General features: G+C 40.6%; 1 protein-coding gene across 1 annotated transcript in view; it reads right to left on the reverse strand.

The window, feature by feature from the left end:
* The window catches only part of LOC138961259 (uncharacterized), an 82,943-nt gene that overhangs the window by 55,619 nt on the left and 4,860 nt on the right, over window positions 1–22,464 (reverse strand). Inside the window, exons 2-3 of the mRNA XM_070332861.1 lie at window positions 2,730–2,882; window positions 1,998–2,081 (exon numbers count right to left, since the gene is read on the reverse strand). Of these exons, the coding sequence (XP_070188962.1) occupies window positions 1,998–2,081; window positions 2,730–2,882 (237 nt within the window). The remainder of the gene's footprint in view (window positions 1–1,997; window positions 2,082–2,729; window positions 2,883–22,464) is intronic.

The following is a 22,464-nucleotide window of genomic DNA, read 5'->3' on the forward strand; positions in this document are numbered from 1 at the left end:
GAAAGCGCGACAAAAAAATTGTCTCGATTCTTGTGACACTTCCTGCTCAGGGCTCTCATGGTGACCTTGGTCCCGGTGCTCCTGTTCCAGCCATCCCTGAATATTCTGCTGCCAGCCTGGGATGCTCCAGGGGGGTCGACGGAAGGACGCAGTGGTGGTCTGCTCTCTGAGGAGACGCTCACTCAGTCTGGCTCCGCGACTTAGTAGGGCTTAGTAGGTTGCGGTGCCTGTGTCCCTTGCCAGGAACAGGACCAATACTGAACACCGTCGAAGTGACTCAGCAGCAGTGCAGTGCTAGTGTTATCTTCCGAGGGTAGCCTACCTACCTACCTTCCCTGGAGTGTCTGTAAAATTTGTGAGGGTGCCCAGGTGTCTGACCAACACTGGGGGCTCATTGATTCGACAGTCTGGCGGCGGAACGAACTTATGGGCTGGATGTTGCAGTGAGTGATGGGTGATGGGAGAAGGAACAAGCGTCGGGACAAGCAAAGAAAGGATGAAAAAAAAAAAGAAAGTGGGTGCCACTTACACGGGAGAGGACAAACCGCAGGGTTTGATTCGTTGAAATCCAAACAAATCTTAATTTCAACCATAGACCATTATTTTATCCTGGACCGCCAACTAGCTCTCTCTCCGCTCTTTCTCTCTATTACGAGGTAGCGCCTCTCGCATTTCGGAACCTACGCTTACATGGCCTTTTAGAAATCAGGGGGACGTCATATCCGGTGTTGATTGTAAACATGGACGAAGTTGCCGAGGTAAGTTCTGAAAATGCTAAAATAAACTCAGCAAAAGTGCATATGGAACATGTTTTTCGATGAGTTTTGTTAAGTTTAGTTTTGAGTTTTGGAAAATCCAGTTCATTGTCACCTCCCATTGTCACAAATAACTGGAGCGTGCTTTCTTGTCACTGTCTTCGAATCGCTGGCCTTTCAAACCGGACGTGACGCGCCCCTGAAAGTCGAGAGTCGTAACCTCGAAGGGTCACGTGACGAGTTGGCTGTCCAGGCTATTTGGTCTATGTTTCAACCAACCCAACACCTCGGCTAGCTCCCGCCCGGTTGGTAACCTTTTCGTGCATAGCTCAGCCCAGGCCCCCATTATTCTACACTACCCGTCATAAAAAAAATACACAGATACATTTTGCTGTAGATCTTTGTGATGCGGCCAGTTATATTAAAACCAATATATTGCCAGAACGTTAATTCATTCCCCTACCGTATGAAATAAAGAGTTTCATTTTTCATGAATTAGTGTTTATGCAGTGGACCGGAGACCTAGGACACCCCCCAAAAGCAAATTCGCAAAAGCAAACTTGCAGACACTAAAATACACAAAAAAATCAAAATAAGTAACAGTGAGCCCGGTTTTAAATGGAAGAACAACTCATTCATTTTCGACCAATATACATTGATTTGGTTCAGCTGGTGTGCCTAGCAGTGTTGTTTTGCCATTTTGAAGAAGACTGGTGTCAGCCTCGTCAGAAGCAGCAACATGTATCTGAGACTGTGCCAAAAGGTGACGTTTTCATGTCAGTATGTCCCAAATGACATCACCAGTACATTTTTCATTCTATCTAATCTGTTTTCGTTCTATTTTTTCTAATAACATGCGTTAACAATTGATTGCCAACTGGAATGGAAGAGCACAAAAAGTGTAACTTGTTATGTAGTTTCTCTAGAGGGAAAAACATCTTCCACTTTCATGTCAGTGTGTCCCATGCAACATACATTTGCCAAACAGCTATGTGCAAGTAGATTATTTGTTAGTGGTATAGAAAATACTGATCAACAATTAAAGTCAGTTTTCACATTCATTTTCTACCTATTTCTTATTTGTTTATTCTGTTGGCAATGGTGAAATGTCAGCAATCGTGTGTCATTCGGGACAGTAGACATGACACCTGACCTTTTGGCACAGTCTCATCTGTGTACTTTTTTATGACGTGTATGTGGAAGTCAAGGTATATTTGAGCAGGCAATAATTAAAAGACTCACCGCATATAGCGTCCAGTCTATGTGTGTCCGCATCCGGCCGTTTCTTGAAACTGGTTTCGTAGTACCAGTCAAGAATTCTGTCACCTAAAGGAGAACAGAAGTAATATTGTATTGCAATGTTTTGTTGTACAGATGTAAGAAAAACAACGCACGAGCTTGGTTTGCAGAATATATTTAAAGTATAAATTGTAGTGTAGTGTAGTGTAGTGTAGTGTAGTGTAGTGTAGTGTAGTGTAGTGTAGTGTAGTGTAGTGTAGTGTAGTGTAGTGTAGTGTAGTGTTTTGCATCGCATCGCATCGTATAGTATTATATTGCATTGCATTGTATTGTCTTGTTTTGTATTGTACTGCATTGTATTGTAGTGTGCTGTACTTACCGTACTGTACTGTAATGCAATGTATTGTATTGTATTGAATTGAATTGTATTGTATTGTATTGTATTGTATTGTTTTGTATTGTATTGTATTGTATTGTATTGTATTGTATTGTATTGTATCGTATCGTATCGTATCGTATCGTATCGTATCGTATCGAATCGTATCGTATCGTATCGTATCGTATGGTATGGTATGGTATGGTATTGTATTGTATGGTATGGTATGGTATGGTATGGTATGGTATGGTATTGTATGGTATTGTATGGTATGATATAATATGGTATGGTATGGTATGGTATGGTATGGTATGGTATGGTATCGTATCGTATCGTATTGTATTTTATTTTATACTCACACTTCGAGCCTTCATCAGTCCCATCCTCACAATCGACGACTTTGTTACATCGGAGGGTATCGTTAATACATGTCTTGCTGATGGCACACTCGAACATTCCTCCCGGACACATGGATGTCTCGAAGGGGTTGTGTTCCTTGTTCGCTGAACACACTGAAAACACACAGAAAAACGACATTATGTTTTAGTGCTACACTGGAAACACACAGAAAAATGATATTATGTTTTAAGGGCTACACTGGAAACACACAGAAAAAACGACATTATGTTTTAGTGCTACACAGGAAACACACAGAAAAACGACATTATGTTTTAGTTCTACACGGGAAACACACAGAAAAATGACATTATGTTTTAAGTGCTACACAGGAAACACACAGAAAAATGATATTATGTTTTAAGGGCTACACTGGAAACACACAGAAAAAACGACATTATGTTTTAGTGCTACACAGGAAACACACAGAAAAACGACATTATGTTTAAGTGCTACACTGGAAACACACAGTAAAACGACATTATGTTGTAGTGCTACACAGGAAACACACAGAAAAACGACATTTAGTGCTACACAGGAAACACACAGAAAAACGACATTATGTTTCAGTGCTACACAGGAAACACACAGAAAAACGACATTATGTTTTAGTGCTACACTGGAAACACACAGAAAAATGACATTATATTTTAAGTGTTACACTGGAAACACACATAAAAACGACATTATGTTTTAGTGCTACACAGGAAACACACAGAAAAACGACATTATGTTTAAGTGCTACACAGGAAACACACAGAAAAACGACATGTTTAAGTGTTACACTGGAAACACACATAAAAACGACATTATGTTTTAGTGCTACACAGGAAACACACAGAAAAACGACATTATGTTTAAGTGCTACACTGGAAACACACAGTAAAACGACATTATGTTGTAGTGCTACACAGGAAACACACAGAAAAACGACATTATGTTTTAGTGCTACACAGGAAACACACAGAAAAACGACATTATGTTTTAGTGCTACACAGGAAACACACAGAAAAAACGACAATATGCTTCAATGTTCTTTGTTTACTAAACAACTGAAAACACACAGAAAAACGACGATTATGTTTTAGTGATACACTGGAAACACACATTATTTGTGTATGTTCCTTCATGAAAACTCGGAAAACGCACAGAAAAACGACATTATAGTCTAATATTTCCTGTTTACTCAACATATTATGCTTGTTTACTGAACACAATGAAAACACACATAAAAACGACATAATATTTTAAAGATATCTGAAAGAAAAATGCTTGCAGGGAATGTGCATGATATGGGAGGCACACACGGGCGTCCAATTCCATGTGTTTACTTTTTGTTTGTTTGTTTGTTTGCTTAACGCCCAGCCGACCACGAAAGGCCATATCAGGGCGGATGTGTTTACTGAACTGTTTACTTGCGAGTGCCACATATTATATTGAGACAGACACAGACAGGGGCGAACTGTCGTACTCGTAGACGCACGCATACGATGTTGTTCACGGACAGACGCAAGCAGACAGACAGACTGGCAGACAGACATACAGACAGACAGACGCAAGCACGCACGCATGCACGCATCCCCTACCCCTACACTTACATGTTCACACACACACACACACACACACACACACACACACACACACACACACACACATACACACACCCATACGCACGCACGCACGCACGCACGCACACACACACACACACACACACACACACACACACACACACACACACACACACACACACACACACACACACACACACACACACACGTTTGCTAACGAAAATGCTTGATGGAAGAAAACAATCAATATAGAAAAAAACATCCACACGACAAATAACAAGAACAATTACTTACACATGAAAAAGCAAACGAAAAGAGGGAACACCCGGGAACAGAACCCATTTCCAGCTATACGTGTTTACATACGCAGGCAACGTCCAGGTTCTAATACGTTTGTTTAATCAAATCGCCATGGGAAAACTGCTCTTGAGAATCTCAATCTTCAAAGAGGAACACAATTACGTCTTGCATGTCAAAGTGACAACAACTAAATCAATTAATAAAAACATTTATGTTGACCGCAAAAAAACAAAAAACAAAAAACAAAAAGTTGTGTGAAGCGATATCACAACATTTATTCAAACCCGTCATCATCGAGACAAAATATAGTAATGCTCGGCTAGCCGAAACCCAAAGACCTAGACTGGTCGCACTCGTCTCAGTGAAGCATGTGAACGTAGTACTTACCTAATTTGCATGAGCCGATTTTCTTTATTTCTGCGTATTTGCAGTGTAAAGATAACATACCTGTAATATATTATTGGAATCAGGGACTGCTAACAGACACAATGCAATAATTTGTAAATCTTTTAGTGAAAATTAGATCACGTCTGGAGATATCATCTGGAATAATTTTTCAGTACAGATTCGTGAAGGTCTGTCCAGTAGTTTTCTGGGTAACGCTCTGCACATTTACACACACACACACACACACACACACACACACACACACACACACACACACACACACACACACACACATACACATACACAAACACACACACACACATACACACACACACACACACACACACACACACACACACACACACACACACACACACACACACACACACACACACACATACTTAAACCACCACCCGTGTCTCGATTCCCAGCCTATCCTAAAATACATCAACACACAAACAAACAAACGAACAAACAAACAAACAAACAAACACTACAAACACACATACAAACAATAAAACGCACACATTCCTCACGCACCCCTCTCCACTTAGCCAAACCATCTCAGTTTCAAGTTCTCTGTCTTAACGAAGTTAATTTGCACCGAGGAATTGAAATCCATCAGTGCGGTACAAGCTAGAAAATCTTAAAAGACTGTCCCTGTCAATTTGAACCGCCAGTCGAAATTCCAAAACAGCTATCTTTTGAGACTCCGATTCAAAATTTAACGTCGAAAGCGTCGAATGAGATCAATGCACGCTCTTGCTTGCCGCAAATATCACAGTAGGCGGACATACCCCAAGCATACCTCTAGATAGAATAGAGTGTAAGTGTAAAGATGAAAACAGGCTTTTAAATTGGCGTCTACGCAGATGGGTGCTTGCATCTCCTGTAAGTGCGTGACTAAATTTGAGACGGTGAATCGGGATCGTTTACACAGGAAGGACTGTGCGTTGAAAGACCAACATGTTGCAATAATGTGGTTATTGTGTGTAAAGTCAGCTTTTAAAGGTTTTAAAAATGTAAACATGTCCAAGATACTTATTTTCAAGCTGTGTCCGTTTGCCAGGAAAAGGCGAGAAGCCTTTATAATTATACCAGAACCAACTTTCTGTTTTGGCAACAGCACTTTAAAACAAGTCGCGAAAGGCGAAAATACAACATTTAGTCAAGCTGTCGAACTCAGAGAATGAAACTGAACGCAATGCAATTTTTCAGCAAGACCGTATACTCGTAGCATCGTAAGTCCACCGCTCGTGGCAAAGGCAGTGAAATTGACAAGAAGAGCGGGGTAGTAGTTGCGCTGAGAAGGATAGCACGCTTTTCTGTACCTCTCTTCGTTTTAACTTTCTGAGCGTGTTTTTAATCCAAACATATCATATCTATATGTTTTTGGAATCAGGAACCGCCAAGGAATAAGATGAAAGTGTTTTTAAATTGATTTTGAAAATTTAATTTTGATCATAATTTTTATATTTTTAATTTTCAGAGCTTGTTTTTAATCCAAATATAACATATTTATATGTTTTTGGAATCAGAAAATGATGAAGAATAAGATGAACGTAAATTTGGATCGTTTTATAAAAAATATTTGTTTACAATTTTCAGATTTTTAATGACCAAAGTCATTAATCAATTTTTAAGCCACCAAGCTGAAATGCAATACCGAAGTCCGGCCTTTGTCGAAGATTGCTTAGCCAAAATGTCAATCAATTTGATTGAAAAATAAGAGTGTGACAGAGCCGCCTCAACTTTTACAAAAAGCCGGATATGACGTCATCAAAGGTATTTATCGAAAAAAAGAACAAGTCGCGTAAGGCGAAATTACTACATTTAGTCAAGCTGTGTGAGTGTGTGTGTGTGTGTTTTAACCACAAACAGCTCGTTTTGCCAGACAGGGTCATGCGGAGAAGATAGTCTCTTTTGTATGAGAGCGTAAAGAGGGCTGAAGGGGACCATAATGAAGAGGAGACATGATCTTCCTGATTTCTGGCTTTGCAGACAATCTTGTAAGACTTCCGAAGCTAGCGGAAACAGTCGGGTTTTTTTAACGCACGTATGGAGCTCTGTGGCATGCTCTAGGCTTTGCCTTGGCAATCCTACTTCCGTTTGATATTGAAACCAATGTTTTCTGTTCTGTGAATGTGTACGTGTGTGTGTGTGTGTGTGTGTGTGTGTGTGTGTGTGTGTGTGTGTGTGTGTGTGTGTGTGTGTTGTGTGTGTGTAAGAGAGAGAGAGAGAGAGAGAGGGAGAGAGAGAGAGAGAGAGAGAGAGAGAGAGAGAGAGAGAGAGAGAGAGAGAGAGAGAGAGAGAGAGAGAGAGAGAGAGAGAGAGAGTAAGACAGCAAGAAAGACAGACACACAAACAGACAAAGAGAGAGAACGATTGGGTGAGTGTGTATCTGTGTTCCTGTCTATCTTTTTCCCTGGATTCTGTTTTAGTATTCATATTTTCATTATTTGTATTTTCTTTCTTTTATTCAATCATTGCCTGTCAAGTGTCATGGACGTGACAAGTTTAAAGAGACATTCCTTCCCGTGTAAGAAATAATATACGGATCACCAAATCATCTACACAGCCTTTCTCACGGGATAACATCATCTTTCAAATATAATACTGATTAAAAGTCAACAGTCCGACGGCTTTTTGTGACTCTGTTTAACTAATGAACTTTTGTGAATATGAATCTGTGTCAATCCGCACAATAAATTCTACAAAAAATGCCCAATATGCACATGATTTTGATATTTTTGCTTCAAGTCTTTCCGGTACCGGTAGAGGGACGGTCTTATCACACGATACAAGCTAGCCTAGGAAAACACATGATTGCTCGCGCAAAGGCAATGAACTCTCAACTTTTGTTTTATACTGAAGCGTGTTTATCTTGACTACTTTCCTTGATCTTCAAATCTTGTTGTGTCAGTGCCTCTGCTTTTTGATGTGTTTTTTGCTTGTTTTTTGTGTGTATTTGTTCTAGGCTTATAGCCATTGTTTTGTTCGCTACTCGTGTTTCTGATTTTCTTTGTCTTCTTTTGTGTGACTGTATTTGTCTGCTCACCTCTCAACTTATTTTTTGTGAGCATTTTTGTTGTTGTTGAGGCAATAACGCTAGCGTGATGCAGATTTGGTGAACATAACCAAACAAAAAACAACAAAAAAAGCAACTAGACCTCAGAACTAAGGTGTAATGGGTTCCAATTGCGTCCGAATATTAGAGCCGTCAGACTGTTCAGTGTACCGTAAAATCTTCGGTGAGTTCGTTTGAACATATTGTTCTCTTATAATATTGTGTTGTTTCTTTGAGGACGGCATTCCAGTATAGCCGCAGATACAAAGACACAATGACAAACTTGTGTAGTTTAAAATGCTTCCATCTACAATCAATTGTTACCAAAAGAAAGAAAGAAAGAAAGAAAGAAAGAAAGAAAGAAAGAAAGAAAGAAAGAAAGAAAGAAAGAAAGAAAGAAAGAACAAGTCGCGTAAGGCGAAATTACTACATTTAGTCAAGCTGTGGAACTCACAGAATGAAACTGAACGCACTGCATTTTTTCACAATGACCGTAGTCCGCCGCTTGTGCAAAACGGAGTGAAACTGACGAGCCTGTTCAGCGCGGTAGTGGTTTCGCTGTGCTGCATAGCACGCTTTTCTGTGCCTCTCTTTGTTTTAACTTTCTGAGCGTGTTTTTAATCCAAACATATCATATCTATATGTTTTTGGAATCAGGAACCGACAAGGAATAAGATGAAATTGTTTTTAAATCGATTTCGGAAATTTAATTTTGATCATAGTTTGTATATGTTTAATTTTCAGAGCTTGTTTTTGATCCACATATAACATATTTATATGTTTTTGTTTCTCTCTTTCTTTCAAATTGTTGCAAAAAGTACATTTCGCCATGATGCGCTGTAGATCTGATACTGTGGGTTTTTATAAAATAAAAAAAAAAAGATTCTGACACCCCCAAAGAGGAGGAGGTTAATTCTAGAGCAAAATACTAAAAAACCTAAGGGCAGTGAACGCGCCAGTAGTTACCCAAAACAGGTATATTCAAGAAAAGAATTTAGAAAACATTTCCGTTACGAATCTCATGCACCGTTTGTCATTAATTTTGGGTGTTAATTTCGTCCATGGGTAATATTACCAGTTCTCCTGGGCTCCAGAAGCGGATATAAAGCAGACCTGCCAGCGTGTCCGTGCAACACTAAGACAGAACGGAAATTAATGGACAAAAAGATTTGGTATTATTCTGTCATATGTTGCGTGCCATAACGCCCCCGAAAAGAGAAAGGAGATCAAATTAAAGTTAAAATAACAGCCAGCGGGGTGTCGTTGCGACACTCGAGAAGTGTCCATTTTAAATTCCATGAATGTCCTCAAAAACGTGTTGGACGTTGTACGTCAGACTATCCCGTGAGACATCGATGACGATCATTCCTGATCTTTCCGGTAAAGGATTACCGATAGCTCTGTGATTTGATGGGCTACCTTTAATGTTTCTCTTTTTCGTTCTTTCTTTCTTTTTTCAAACTTTTCTCTATTTTTCTGAATGTGTTTCTTTCCTTTATCCTTGTTCATTTCGTATGGTTTTGTCGTGTTCATGAGGATTATTTTGAAGCTGCCAGTAACAGCCAGACACAGAGAGAGAGAGAGAGAGAGAGAGAGAGAGAGAGAGAGAGAGAGAGAGAGAGAGAGAGAGAGAGAGAGAGAGAAAGAGAGAGAGAGAGAGAGAAAGAGAGAGAGAGAGAGAGAGAGAGAGAGAGAGAGAGAGAGAGAGACGGACGGACGGACACCAGACAAACAGACAGACATACAGACAGACAGACAGATAAAGCAGTATTATGATCCTGCAAGCAGGTTTTGGGGAAGTAATAATTTATAAAGACACAAGCTTCCATGCATGAACAAATCCAAATAGCTGCAACTTCTTGTAACATTATCCAGTCGTATCATTCAGATATCAGTTCCGCCAAAACCAACGCAGGGAACAAAAAATGCCAACATTACAAAGACAAACAAAGAAAAAAGCGTCGGAAATATATTACGCGTACGTCAAAGAAAGTTCTTTTAACTTATAGAATGGAGGCAGACTGTTTTTCTGTGTATTTTTGCAGAGAAGGGGTCCTTATTGTGTCCTATTAAAGCATATTATTCTGGCCCAGTGTCCTGTGACCCCAATTAACATTTCCTGTTTACTGTCTAAAAACACAACCAAGACGCTCCCATGGGGTCGCCTTCACGCGGCGGGAGTGTTTCCACAGAGCTACCCCACCCCTTTACTTCTCTTCTTTTGTCTTATTTCTGCCTTACCAGTCCTTTCACCTATATTTCCTTCTAAGAAAACTCTCCCTACTATTCCCTGCAGTTTTCCAATTCTTTTCTTGTTGTCTTATTTCTACCTGACTGGATCCATCACCTTTATTTCACTTACCAAAGGTCTTCTTTTCCACATCCTTATTTCTCTGCACCCCGCATGTCGTAAGAGGCGACTAACGGATTATGTTTCTCCTTTTACCCTTGTTTAGTGGTTCTTGTATAGAATATAGTCAATGTTTGTAAAGATTTTAGTCAAGCAGTATGTAAGAAATGTTTAGTCCTTTGTACTGGAAACTTGCATTCTCCCAGTAAGGTCATATATTGTACTACGTTGCAAGCCCCTGGAGCAATTTTTGGATTAGTGCTTTTGTGAACAAGAAACACTTAACAAGTGGCTCTATCCCATCTCCCCCCTTTCCCCTATCCCATCTCCCCCCTTTCCCTCGTCGCGATATACAGGCATGAGACCAAGGGTAGGGCGGATGGTGGCGAGAGAGGTGAAGGGACGGTGAATGTTTACAGTACCGTGAGCCGGGCTGTGAGCAGTGCCCGCCAGTGTTTAGCTCAGGCACCGTCGCGGCAGAGACCGCCCTTAGTTTTATGCAGGAAAATGCAGCGCGCTAATCTAGCCATCTGGCCAACTGTCGTCCTCATCTCTAAGGCAGACTGATACCAAGAGGTGTAAGTTACGCCCGCCCTCAGGCTCAGGCATTTTCAAACGCTCGACTCAAGACTATATAACCTTCGTGGTTGAAAACGACGTTAAACACCAAATAAAGAAGAAAGACAACCAAGACAACCTGAGGCTGTTCGTTCATCACTCTTTTCCGCCAAACGCCGACCATCCTGATTCGTTGGATGCATTAGAATGTGCTTGTCTTAGTGTTTTCATATCTATGGTAACAACCAAGACAACCTGAGGCTGTTCGTTCATCACTCTTTTCCGCCAAACGCCGACCATCCTGATTCGTTGGATGCATTAGAATGTGCTTGTCTTAGTGTTTTCATATCTATGGTAACAACCAAGACAACCTGAGGCTGTTCGTTCATCACTCTTTTCCGCCAAACGCCGACCATCCTGATTCGTTGGATGCATTAGAATGTGCTTGTCTTAGTGTTTTCATATCTATGGTAACAACCAAGACAACCTGAGGCTGTTCGTTCATCACTCTTTTCCGCCAAACGCAGACCATCCTGATCCGTTCGATACATTAGAATGTGCTTGTCTTAGTGTTTTCATATCTATGGTAACAACCAAGACAACCTGAGGCTGTTCGTTCATCACTCTTTTCCGCCAAACGCCGACCATCCTGATTCGTTGGATGCATTAGAATGTGCTTGTCTTAGTGTTTTCATATCTATGGTAACAACCAAGACAACCTGAGGCTGTTCGTTCATCACTCTTTTCCGCCAAACGCAGACCATCCTGATCCGTTCGATGCATTAGAATGTGCTTGTCTGAGCGTTTTCATATCTATGGTAACAACCAAGACAACCTGAGGCTGTTCGTTCATCACTCTTTTCCGCCAAACGCAGACCATCCTGATCCGTTGGTTACATTAGAATGTGCTTGTCTTAGCGTTTTCATATCTATGGTAACAACTTTTTTTATTCTCGCTCCATTTCAAATGTTTCCCCTTTTCTCCTTTAAATCCTTCACTCGTCGGGGACCCTGATTTCTGTATGTTTACTTCCACCGTAAACCTGTCTTCGTTTATTTATAACTTTCTCTACCAATGATCACTTTTGTGGGGTTTTTTGCAGTCAAGGTTGCCAATTAGTACAATTACAGTCCTTCTCTTTCTCAAAAACAAACAAACAAAGAAAACAAACAACAAACTGCGAAACTCTTCCTCCTTTCTCTGTCAAAGTCGTCCGTTGAAAGCTGTATTCTTCTCTTTTGCATTTCTCCAGCGTCAGCCAATTTGTTTGTCCTCTGTCTCATCTTTTTGCTCTTTCTTCCTTATCCTCAATCATTCCCGACTTTTTCTTCCCTGTCCTGTTTCCATGATCGCTTCAGTCTCGTTCAAGGCTTCGTCGCAAGACAGATCCGTTGCCTCCCGTCTGACAAGCAGCGTGTATGGGGGTCTCTGCCGTGCAAAGTGCCCCAAAGCGATCGAAAGACAAGACTAAATGGTGATTAATCAATTGATGAATGGGATTTTGTGACCGCAGTTTTTACACGGGTCACGTATGTTTTCAAGTACAGATACCTTCTTTCCCCTGAAATCCAGCATGAAAGCAATTTCAGATATGTACAAGCTGTTACATAGGTGAAGAGCATTCCTCCACTTGTATGCTATATTTTTTTATTTTGTTAATTTATATATAGGGTAAGAGCATCGACATAATCGTTGTACTTGAATATCACATATGTATCTATAACATGGCTACCATCTGTGCAGAGCGTCTGTTTCTGAATTAAAGGCACAGTAAGCCTCCCGTAAACCATCACATATACTGTCAGGCTTTTACACACATTACACACACCCTTTCATTTAAACACTCACCGCTTGAGAACATCCTAGACTCCTACATCAATCTGAATTTTAAAAAATCTGGATTTATATCCCTCTCTGAGAGGGAGGCAGTCAGGCTGATGATTTTTAGTAATTGTCAAAGTAGAAGGATGCTCCTTTTCCCCATGTACAAGCATGGACGAATCTATTAATTGTAATGTGCATGATCGTTTACTGGAGACGGAATTATGGCATCTTTAAACACGTGCTGCATCGCCTTGACATACTTCCTAGTATTAAATAATGGGTGAGAATGAGTCGTGTTTTGTTTGGTGTGCATTTTGTTGGGGGGGGGGGGGGGGGGGCTAGACAAACAGACAGACAGAAAAGGGGGAAGACAGAGAGCTAGAGAGGCGGGAAAAGGAAGAGGGGATAGAGAGAGAGAGAAAGAGAGAGAGAGAGAGAGAGAGAGAGCTAGAGAGAGAGAGAGAGAGAGAGAGAGAGAGAGAGAGAGAGAGAGAGAGAGAGAGAGAGAGAGAGAGAGAGAGAGAGAGAGAGACGCGACCAACCGACAGACAGACAGACAAAATAAATTGTAGTCTCTTTGTGCCCTATTCACCCCCCCCTCTCTCCCTCTCTCTCTCTCTCTCTCTCTCTCTCTCTCTCTCTCTCTCTCTCTCTCTCTCCCCCTCTATCTTTCCACCTATACCCGAGTTTGCCCTTTCTTTCCTCCATCTCTTTCACAAATCCCCTACATGATTTTTGTACAGTATATTCAATCAGATATTCCTTGTTTGGAGTCTCGCCCCCGGAGACACACACGTTTCCACACACATTCCCATTTTGCGACAAAATCAGATGCGTGAAGTGAACCCCGAAACCCCCCAGAGATGTCTGTACTAGCTCCTGTTGTGTGACTGCGTATCGGGAATCCCCGATGACCAGATCTACTGTGCATGTTTTACGTCTGAACTGTTGTTGATTGTGTTCATCAAACGACCACATGAATCAGAACCATTCCCTCCATTGCGGTCAGTTTGATTGATCCACATATTCTCATCTTGCGACAAAACCAGCTAAAAGGAAGTGAATTCCGAAACCTCAAGAGGTTGTCTGTACTGGTTCCCGTTACATGACCGAGTATAGGGGAAATCCCCGATGACCAGATCTACCGTGCATGTTTAAATGTCAGGAGTGTTAGTCATTTTGCAAATGCCGGGATCACAGGCACTCAAAGCCATTCAACAGTACCGATACCAAATTCGCTTGGCGAAGAGGTATCTGACTTTGTAGGATTTCACATTTTCTCTTTGTTCTCATCGTGTTGTTTTTCATAATTTCATTTTTTGAGAATGAAAGTCGTTTGTCCATTTCAATGCCTCTCGCTCTCTCAGGTACCAATTTTGAGAAACTCGTTCAGCATAACTCTCACTGACAATAGTTGTCTATATTTAAAACGTTTCCTTTCCTTCGTTTTCTAAATCATGTTATCTCTGTTTTACATACGAGTGAATTACTTTGACTAAACACACTGAAACAAATGGTGTTGATTTGGGAAGAGCGACTTACTTTACTTTTTCACGACATAGCACCAGTATACTGGCGGTAGGAAGAAAAATGTATTAAAAAAAATTCAGAGACACCAGAGACGGTAAAGGGAGGCAATCGTTTCCACTGCCAGTTTGCTAAATAGGCCAGAAAGGATGAGTTGTTTCCCATGAACCGTTTTCTACCTGGAAGTGTGTTTCCAACCCCACCCAAAAGTGTGTTGGTGTCTCAAAGAGCAAAACTTTTTCCGAAATCCAATAATATACCAATTTCTTTGAAAATATTTGGATTATGTGTTAAATTTACCCTCGTACATGTTATGTTAATTAGAAACATTTAAGAATCAAATATTTCACAAAAGCAAACCAATTTAATGTAAGTGCATCAGATATTTTATTATATTTTTTGGAAATGTGTCAAAATTCGGTGTGTTGAAAACACTAAAACCAATGAAGCCGATTTGGGAATTAGAGTGCCTGTGTTTCTAAGTCCCCAGCACAGGGGTACTGTCAAACCTGTTTATTACTGTGACTTGTACATTTCCCACTGGACTGATATGCAAATGCTATGCCGATGTCCGTTATCTGTGATTCCAAGGCAAAACTAAAAGCCGCCCTAATTCTGTGACGGTCCACAGATTATTGGAGTAAAGGCAATTTTGTTGTATAGACATCAACAACTTGATTTTCGCTAGACTACATTCGATTATATTGTCTGTCGATGACACGTCTACTAACTTTGCCAAGTCCCTCAAGAAAAGTTGTTTATTCTGTCTGGAGACCATTCATTAATGTGCTATCCATCAAGTATAACTCAAAGCATTATAGTTGCATTGTCCGGAATTAATTGGTATTTGACTGGTTGTGCGTAGAAACAAACCGGTAAGCCGACGAGTCCGATCAGTTTCAATTGCAACGTGCACTTGTTCGTTACAATTTAAATCCTCTGCTATATTTATATACCTTATCTTGATAAGTTACCGTAATCAAAGATCAATTGGCTTGTATGTGTGTGTGTGTGTGTGTGGGGGGGGGAGCCCCTTACTGATGGTAGATATTTTGTCTCTTGTCATTTAGGCAAAACCGGTAAAATAAAAAAAAAGCTAACTTACACGAACACCGTCAAACACATTTGTAACCTTCCTCCTTCTAAAGACCTGATTTTCTCGGCTTTTTCATTTTTAAATGAGGTTTGCACATTATCTATAAGTAAAGTTCCTAATTACGTATTATTTTAAGGCCATTTTGACTGGTCTTGAGTTCGAGTTGGGTAACACGTAGGCCTACATTAGGCTATCATGCAAAACTCTTTTTCAAGTCTCGGCTGAATCTTCAAATTCTCGTCATACTGATGAGCAAAACTCGCTAGGTAGCCTACTTATTGTTGGCGTCAGCCCAGTACTAGGATTTAGGGCATAGTGACAGACAGCAGCTGCGAAAGGCGATGGGTGTAAGTCTCCACTTCACGCCACGTCACACTCTCGCTCCATATGGGCAGAGTCAGCGGCACAGACGACGCACTACGTATTATTTATGCTGCGTTGGGGATTATGACGAAAACTTGGCCTGTTTTCCTTTCACACAACGTGTAGCGCGGGCTGGTATAATCTGCAGTGCGTCGTCTGTCCTGCTGAAGTTACATAGGTGAGCAGAGCCCCTTACTAATGGTAGATATTTTGGGATCTATAGTACAGTTCAAGGTCTTACGTTAGTACAGAGAGGAGAACGATAGATGAACAAGTAGACAGTCCGAATACTAAGGGTAGAATAGATGGTGATGACTAGGGGGAAAGGGAAGGAGAAATGTCAATAGACCTTTTCGGGCATCTCATCTGAGCAGCTCTCGCGAGATATCCGCCAGACATGCTATTTGTTATGCTTAGAAAGTCCGCCGCTTGTGCAAAACGGAGTGAAACTGACGAGCCTGTTTGACGCGGTAGCGATTGCGCTGTGCTTCATAGCACGCTTTACTGTACCTCTCTTCGTTTTAACTTTTTCTGAGCGTGTTTTTAATCCAAACATATCATATCTATATGTTTTTGGAATCAGGAACCGACAAGGAATAAGATGAAAATGTTTTTAAATTGATTTCAAAAATTTAATTTTGATCATAATTTTTAATTTTTTTAATTTTCAGAGCTTGTTTTTAATCCAAATATAACATATTTATATGTTTTTGGAATCAGAAAATGATGAAGAATAAGATGAACGTAAATTTGGATCGTTTTATAATTTTTTATATTTTTTTTATAATTTTTTATTTTTTTTTTATAATTTTCAGATTTTTAATGACCAAAGTCATCAGTTAATTTTTAAGCCACCAAGCTGAAATGCAATACCGAAGTCCGGCCTTCGTCAAAGATTGCTTGGCCAAAATTTCAATCAATTTGATTGAAACACGAGGGTGTGACAGTGCCGCCTCAACTTTTACAAAAAGCCGGATATGACGTCATCAAAGACATTTATCGAAAAAATGAAAAAACTTCCGGGGATATCATACCCAGGAACTCTCATGTCAAATTTCATAAAGATCGGTCCAGTAGTTTACTCTGAATCGCTCTACACACACACACACACACACACACACATACACACACACACACACACACACACACCACACACACACACACACACACACACACATACACCACGACCCTCGTCTCGATTCCCCCTCTATGTTAAAACATTTAGTCAAAACTTGACTAAATGTAAAAAGCGTGATCATGTTGTAACTTAGTTCTGCTGACACTTTTTTGTGTGTCTTTCTGTCTCTATATGCTCGTCTATTTGTTTATTCTAGGGTGTCTGTATGTGTCCCCCCAAAAAAAAGAAAGGAAAGGGATAGGCAAGGGGATGAGAGCATGATGAGTGGGGAAAAAAGATTCAAAGGGGGTGGGTGATGAGTTAAAAACAAGATTAGGCGTAAGAAGTAGCGCACGATGTCAAAACTTAAATCTTTAAACCAACTATTCGTAGCCCTTCTTGGTCAGTGATCGCAATGCGTGTGTTTGTTGTTGGTTTTGTTGTTTTGTTGTTGTTGTTGTTTTGTTGTTGTTGTTGTTGTTGTTGTTGTTGTTGTTGTTGTTGTTTTCTGGATGCTTTTTTTTCGGTCGTATTCCTAAAAAGAAAAGTAGGCCCTACATTTTTAAAACTTCGCTAAATTGTTCAAAGCTACAATTAAAACTTAGGTAGCAGTAGATTTTTTCCTGATAACCAAAAAACAGGTAGGGTTGACCGTTCGACGCGGGTTTCTTTTCCGGTATTTTCCAAGGGAATTCGGCTCAATAACGGGAATTTCCGATAAACGCAAACTCTGCTCATCTGTCTGTCTGCCTGTCTGTATATTATGTCTGTGTCACGGTGTTCGTGTGCGCCTGAGTCATCCTCCTTCACCAACCGCCGTTTCCATTACGAACTTAATCAAAAGCGCAACCTCCAACCTGATTCATTACAAAGCCAAAGGCTTGAGACTCCAGACAGGGCAACGACTTGTCCTCCCCGCCTCCAAAGCCGTTTGTATCGGTGATGCATGCACCCTTCCCATTAAAACAAGAAATTCCTCCGAGGTAGGAAAAACACCCCCGTCCTTACCATTCTCACTGCCACCAACTGAGAAGGTTATTTCCCTTTGACCATTAATATGTCCCTCTATAAGTCCTTGTAGAATCTTAATCCACCAATAACTCCCTAACCGTGTGTTTGACTGGTCCCAATTTTTGTAAGGACCGTCTCAGGAATGTATAGAACCTGTTCACCAAGTTTGGTGACGATCGGTCCGTTCATTCTTGAGATCTATATGCGAACACAAACACACAAACAAACACATCGACCGAATCCTATACACACCCCTATACCGGGGGTGTAACAAGCTAGTTGTATGTGTCATTCAAGGTGCAGTCCAACCTGCCTATAACGAACACCCACGGGACCAACCCAAAGTGGTCCTTAAGACGGTCCTTCATTCAGCCCGAAGTCGACTTCGCGAAGTTTGTTTTAACCGAAAAGGCTCAGTGCTAAAGCTTAGGCCAAAAAAAAAAATAGGTGTGGTTACGGTAACATAGCCAAAAAAAATAGGGTAGGTAGGTAGGCAATCACTTTTTTTTTTTAAACTTTTTTTTCTAATGTGTACAAATTAAACCTACTTGACAGGGAAATAAGTGTGCGACTCGGGCGCTTTCGCTTTCATTGCGTTTTTTGCACTTTTTTTATTTTTGTTTTTTGTGACAAATGAATAAAAAGTTATAGGGTCGGCCCCTAAAAATAGGGTAGGTCGGGTTACCGTAACCACACCTATTTTCTTTTTAGGCCTTAGTGCGGCCAGCATAGCGAAGTATACTTCGTGTGGTCGACTTCGCCCACTTAAGGACAGGCTTTACAGGCACGGTTTGCCGTTATGGAAAGTTGAATGAAATAGGAAAGAACTTCGATACTTTTTGGATGGTCGTAATGGACTGGTGGTCGTTATCAAGAAGTGGTCCTTATAAAGAGGTGGTCGTTATCAAGAGATGGTCGTTATCCGGAGGAGTCGTTATCAAGAGGTGGTCGCCAGGGCATGTTCGACTGTACCTTTGTTCACGGGTAGGCCTTTGTGAAAACCCTAACATTGCGGTAAGTGCACCCATCCACTTGAATTCCCATCAAAAAGAAGGTAGACATCTTTCACATGTTGAAGGCGAAAGACGGCAGTGAATTCAATTTCACATTTTAGCGAGTGCGTATTTCTTACAAATTAAAGAGCACAATCATGCGGTTGAGGAGGACATTCTGTTCGCACACAAAGGCAGAGACACAGACGCATACACATAATGAATGTGTGTGTGTGTGTGTGTGTGTGTGTGTGTGTGTGTGTGTGTGTGTGTGTGTGTGTGTGTGTGTGTGTGTTAGTGCCGTGTGCGCTCATGCGTGCGTACGTGTGTTTGTGCGCGTGCTTGCGTGCCTGCTTGTGTATGTGCGTGCTTACAATTAAGTGCGTGAATGTGAATGCGTGTGTAAGAACTGCGCATTTAACACCCTCGTGTTTCCTTCTAGCCCAGCGTGGAAAGTCAACCTTGATTAGAACGAAGAAAGGAGGAGGTGCGAAAACTACCAGTTTCATTTCCGTTTCATTTCCGTGTCCTTCTCGAAGTCTTCTGCTGACATATACTCTTACAAATGACCCTCCCCGGGGACCTGTGCAACATCGACCTACGACTTCCTGATTTTTGTCCTCTTTTTTGTGTACTCCTTTATCATACATCCCCCCTTACTTTCTCCTACCCTCCCCTCTCTTGCCCTTCCAACGTTCTAGCCCCCGTCTTATACGCCCTCCATCCGCTACTACACCCCCCCCCCCCACAGCACATACACCCCTTCTTTCCATCCTGCATAATCAGGCTCCTGTGCGGGAAAGTTGCCAGGATTCATTTTCTTCGGCAAATGGTCCGAAATGGCCATAATAATTTCGGCAATGTTTGGAAATGTCAACAGTCCTCGGCGTTACTTTCCCCCATCGTTAAGAGTGAAGAAAAGTTTGGCATAATAGCCGAAATGATGGCACATTTTTTGACGTCGACTTAAATGAAGTTTTGGCGTTTTATCGACCGCCGACCCAAACCACATCGATTATTGGTTTGCAACACCCGCCTCTTCACACCAACACCCCCCCCCCCCCCTACCCCCAACCCCCCACTCTGTCATTTTAATCAGAGGTCTTTCCTTGCAACTGTTTCACAATCCCTACCCTTGTTAAAGGAAGAAGATAATGGCCTTAGGATAGCAATGCTTTGAAGAAGAAAAAGAGAAAGTAAACTTCAGTTGATAATGCTGATAGTTGTCTATTCATTACAAACGTTTACAGAAAACAAGCACTTGCCAATGTCGGTGATGTTCGATGCATTGCAAAAATCAGTTGAAAATAAGCGATAACTTTGGTATTTCTTGCAACACACAAACGGTGAGATGATGGAATAATGAATACAACAATACATTTACAACTCATAACTTTACTAAAGTTGAACAAAATTTGCCCTGCTGATTGGCCGAATGACGAACTAAATCTAAATCAACCAGAAAACTCAGAATATTTAATACGTAGGAACGATTACAGCAATGAGTTTGTTTGGTGAAACAACAAAGGTCATCCAATGGATGAGAAACAAAATAATTCAGAAAAAAACCACCAACAAAACCCACATATTTCACAATGGACAACAACAGAAAATCACAAAACAAATAAAGTCATTTCAACTACAATAAAACAAACAGTTCAAATAATGCCCAAAGATCCCAAAATGATTGACTTCATTCAATTTGCTTACAACAGGAGAGCATCAGAAATGTAAAAAAGAAAAAAAAAAGTGAACTGTCGATCTTTTATCACTCACAAACAGCAGTTCTCCGACACAGACAATATCACACTAGTCCCAGAGGATCTATAATACAAATACCAGGTAGATTGCAAAGGAAAGGGGTCAATCAGAGAACACCCCAATTTCAAGAACCAACTGAAGAAATCCCGCACGGACTATGAGGACCTGCGACAACTAACAGTGAGCAAATTGGTGTGTAAAATTGATGATACATTCTCCCACCGAGGGCACTAACTGCAAAAAAAACCACCAAAAAACACCCGTAGGGAATCCACAGATTTACCAAGGAGTACACCAACTAACAGGGAGCCAGCCGTTTTGTAAAAGGAATGAGGTGCTCGACCCATAGCAGAACAGCCCAATTTCAAGAACTGTAACCGTGGAAACACCACAGGGAATACAAAGAACTACCAACAAATACATAAAACTAATATACAGTGTGCCGATCATTTCGTACAACTGGCGATGAATACTCCAACAGAGCGCTCGGTCCATCACAAAACAATCCCAACTAATTTCAAGATTTTACGGCAGAAAAAAACAAAATGAGTTTTTAAAGAATTACCAGGAAATGACATACTCTACCAATAGTCGGGTCATTTTGTAAAACTGATGATAAAATTAATATTCCCACAAGGAGAGCAATCCACACAAGAAAATCATACATTACATTCGAGAACTACAGAAAACCCACAGCGACTATAAAGAACTACAAAAAGACTGACAGCCAGCAAGTTATTCAGTAAAACTAATGATATATGTTCCCAGAAGGTGATCAATCCGGAGAAACAGATACAAATGGCTTCGTGTCACGACGACGCATACATAAATCATCTGGCTATTTATCTAAAGTATAGAAAAATGGCCCTATGATTAATCAGTGCGACGTCCTAAAATAAAACGTTTGTATATCAGGAATGATTGGTTGCGCTTTCCCATGTTCATGTATCTCAATTTCCAAGAGTTCTTTTATTGACAATCTCTTCAGTCATATAAATGAGGCAATGACTTTTTACCTCCTGAGAGAAAATACATCAGTCTGGAGGCAGTCGGATACAACCTGATTGCTTACATGACTGGAACAATGTCCCAGGATTCTGACTGATTCTGGTAGAAAAAAACAAGAACATAAAGTAAACAGGCTAACACAAAAGTCACATATACAAATTCAAAATCGTGAATTCAAGTTAGTATATTTATATATACTAAAGACAATTTAAAAAGTTGCTTGTTGGATTCCTTGCTTGTTCGTTCAACCTTACCCTGATAATAATATTCTGTCTGGTCGAGACGTAAACATATACTTCTTGCGTGTGTCCTTGCGTGCCAGTATTTGGTAGATTGCCTTGAATGAACTTCGAAAAACCTGCCAAGCAAAAACAATCTCACCGGTTGACTATTTCGTTTTCCGTATTTTTAAGATTTCACAGGAATAGTACATTGCCTTTCTAGGTAACAAAAGCATCTATGAAAAATAAACGAGCTTGTAACTGTCAATCGGTTAATGAGTATGACAGTCGATTATTCAATTAATTCCACACGGTCTTAGCTAGCTTAGAAGGACTAAATCTTCATACATTACTCACTTACTTTTGTGTTATATTCAGAATGCTTTCATCTTGGTTTTTTTTAATATGGTATTTACATTTTACAGATGACACGAAGACAACCATGTAAGTGTGTTTCCGCTGACATTTTATTTTTTCATTTGTCAAATAATGACTGAATGTAAAAATAAACAGACGAGAAAGAAGTAACAGAAAGAAGCAAACGGTA

This window comes from Littorina saxatilis, linkage group LG3 (assembly GCF_037325665.1).
Source record: "Littorina saxatilis isolate snail1 linkage group LG3, US_GU_Lsax_2.0, whole genome shotgun sequence".
Classification (NCBI taxonomy): domain Eukaryota; kingdom Metazoa; phylum Mollusca; class Gastropoda; order Littorinimorpha; family Littorinidae; genus Littorina; species Littorina saxatilis.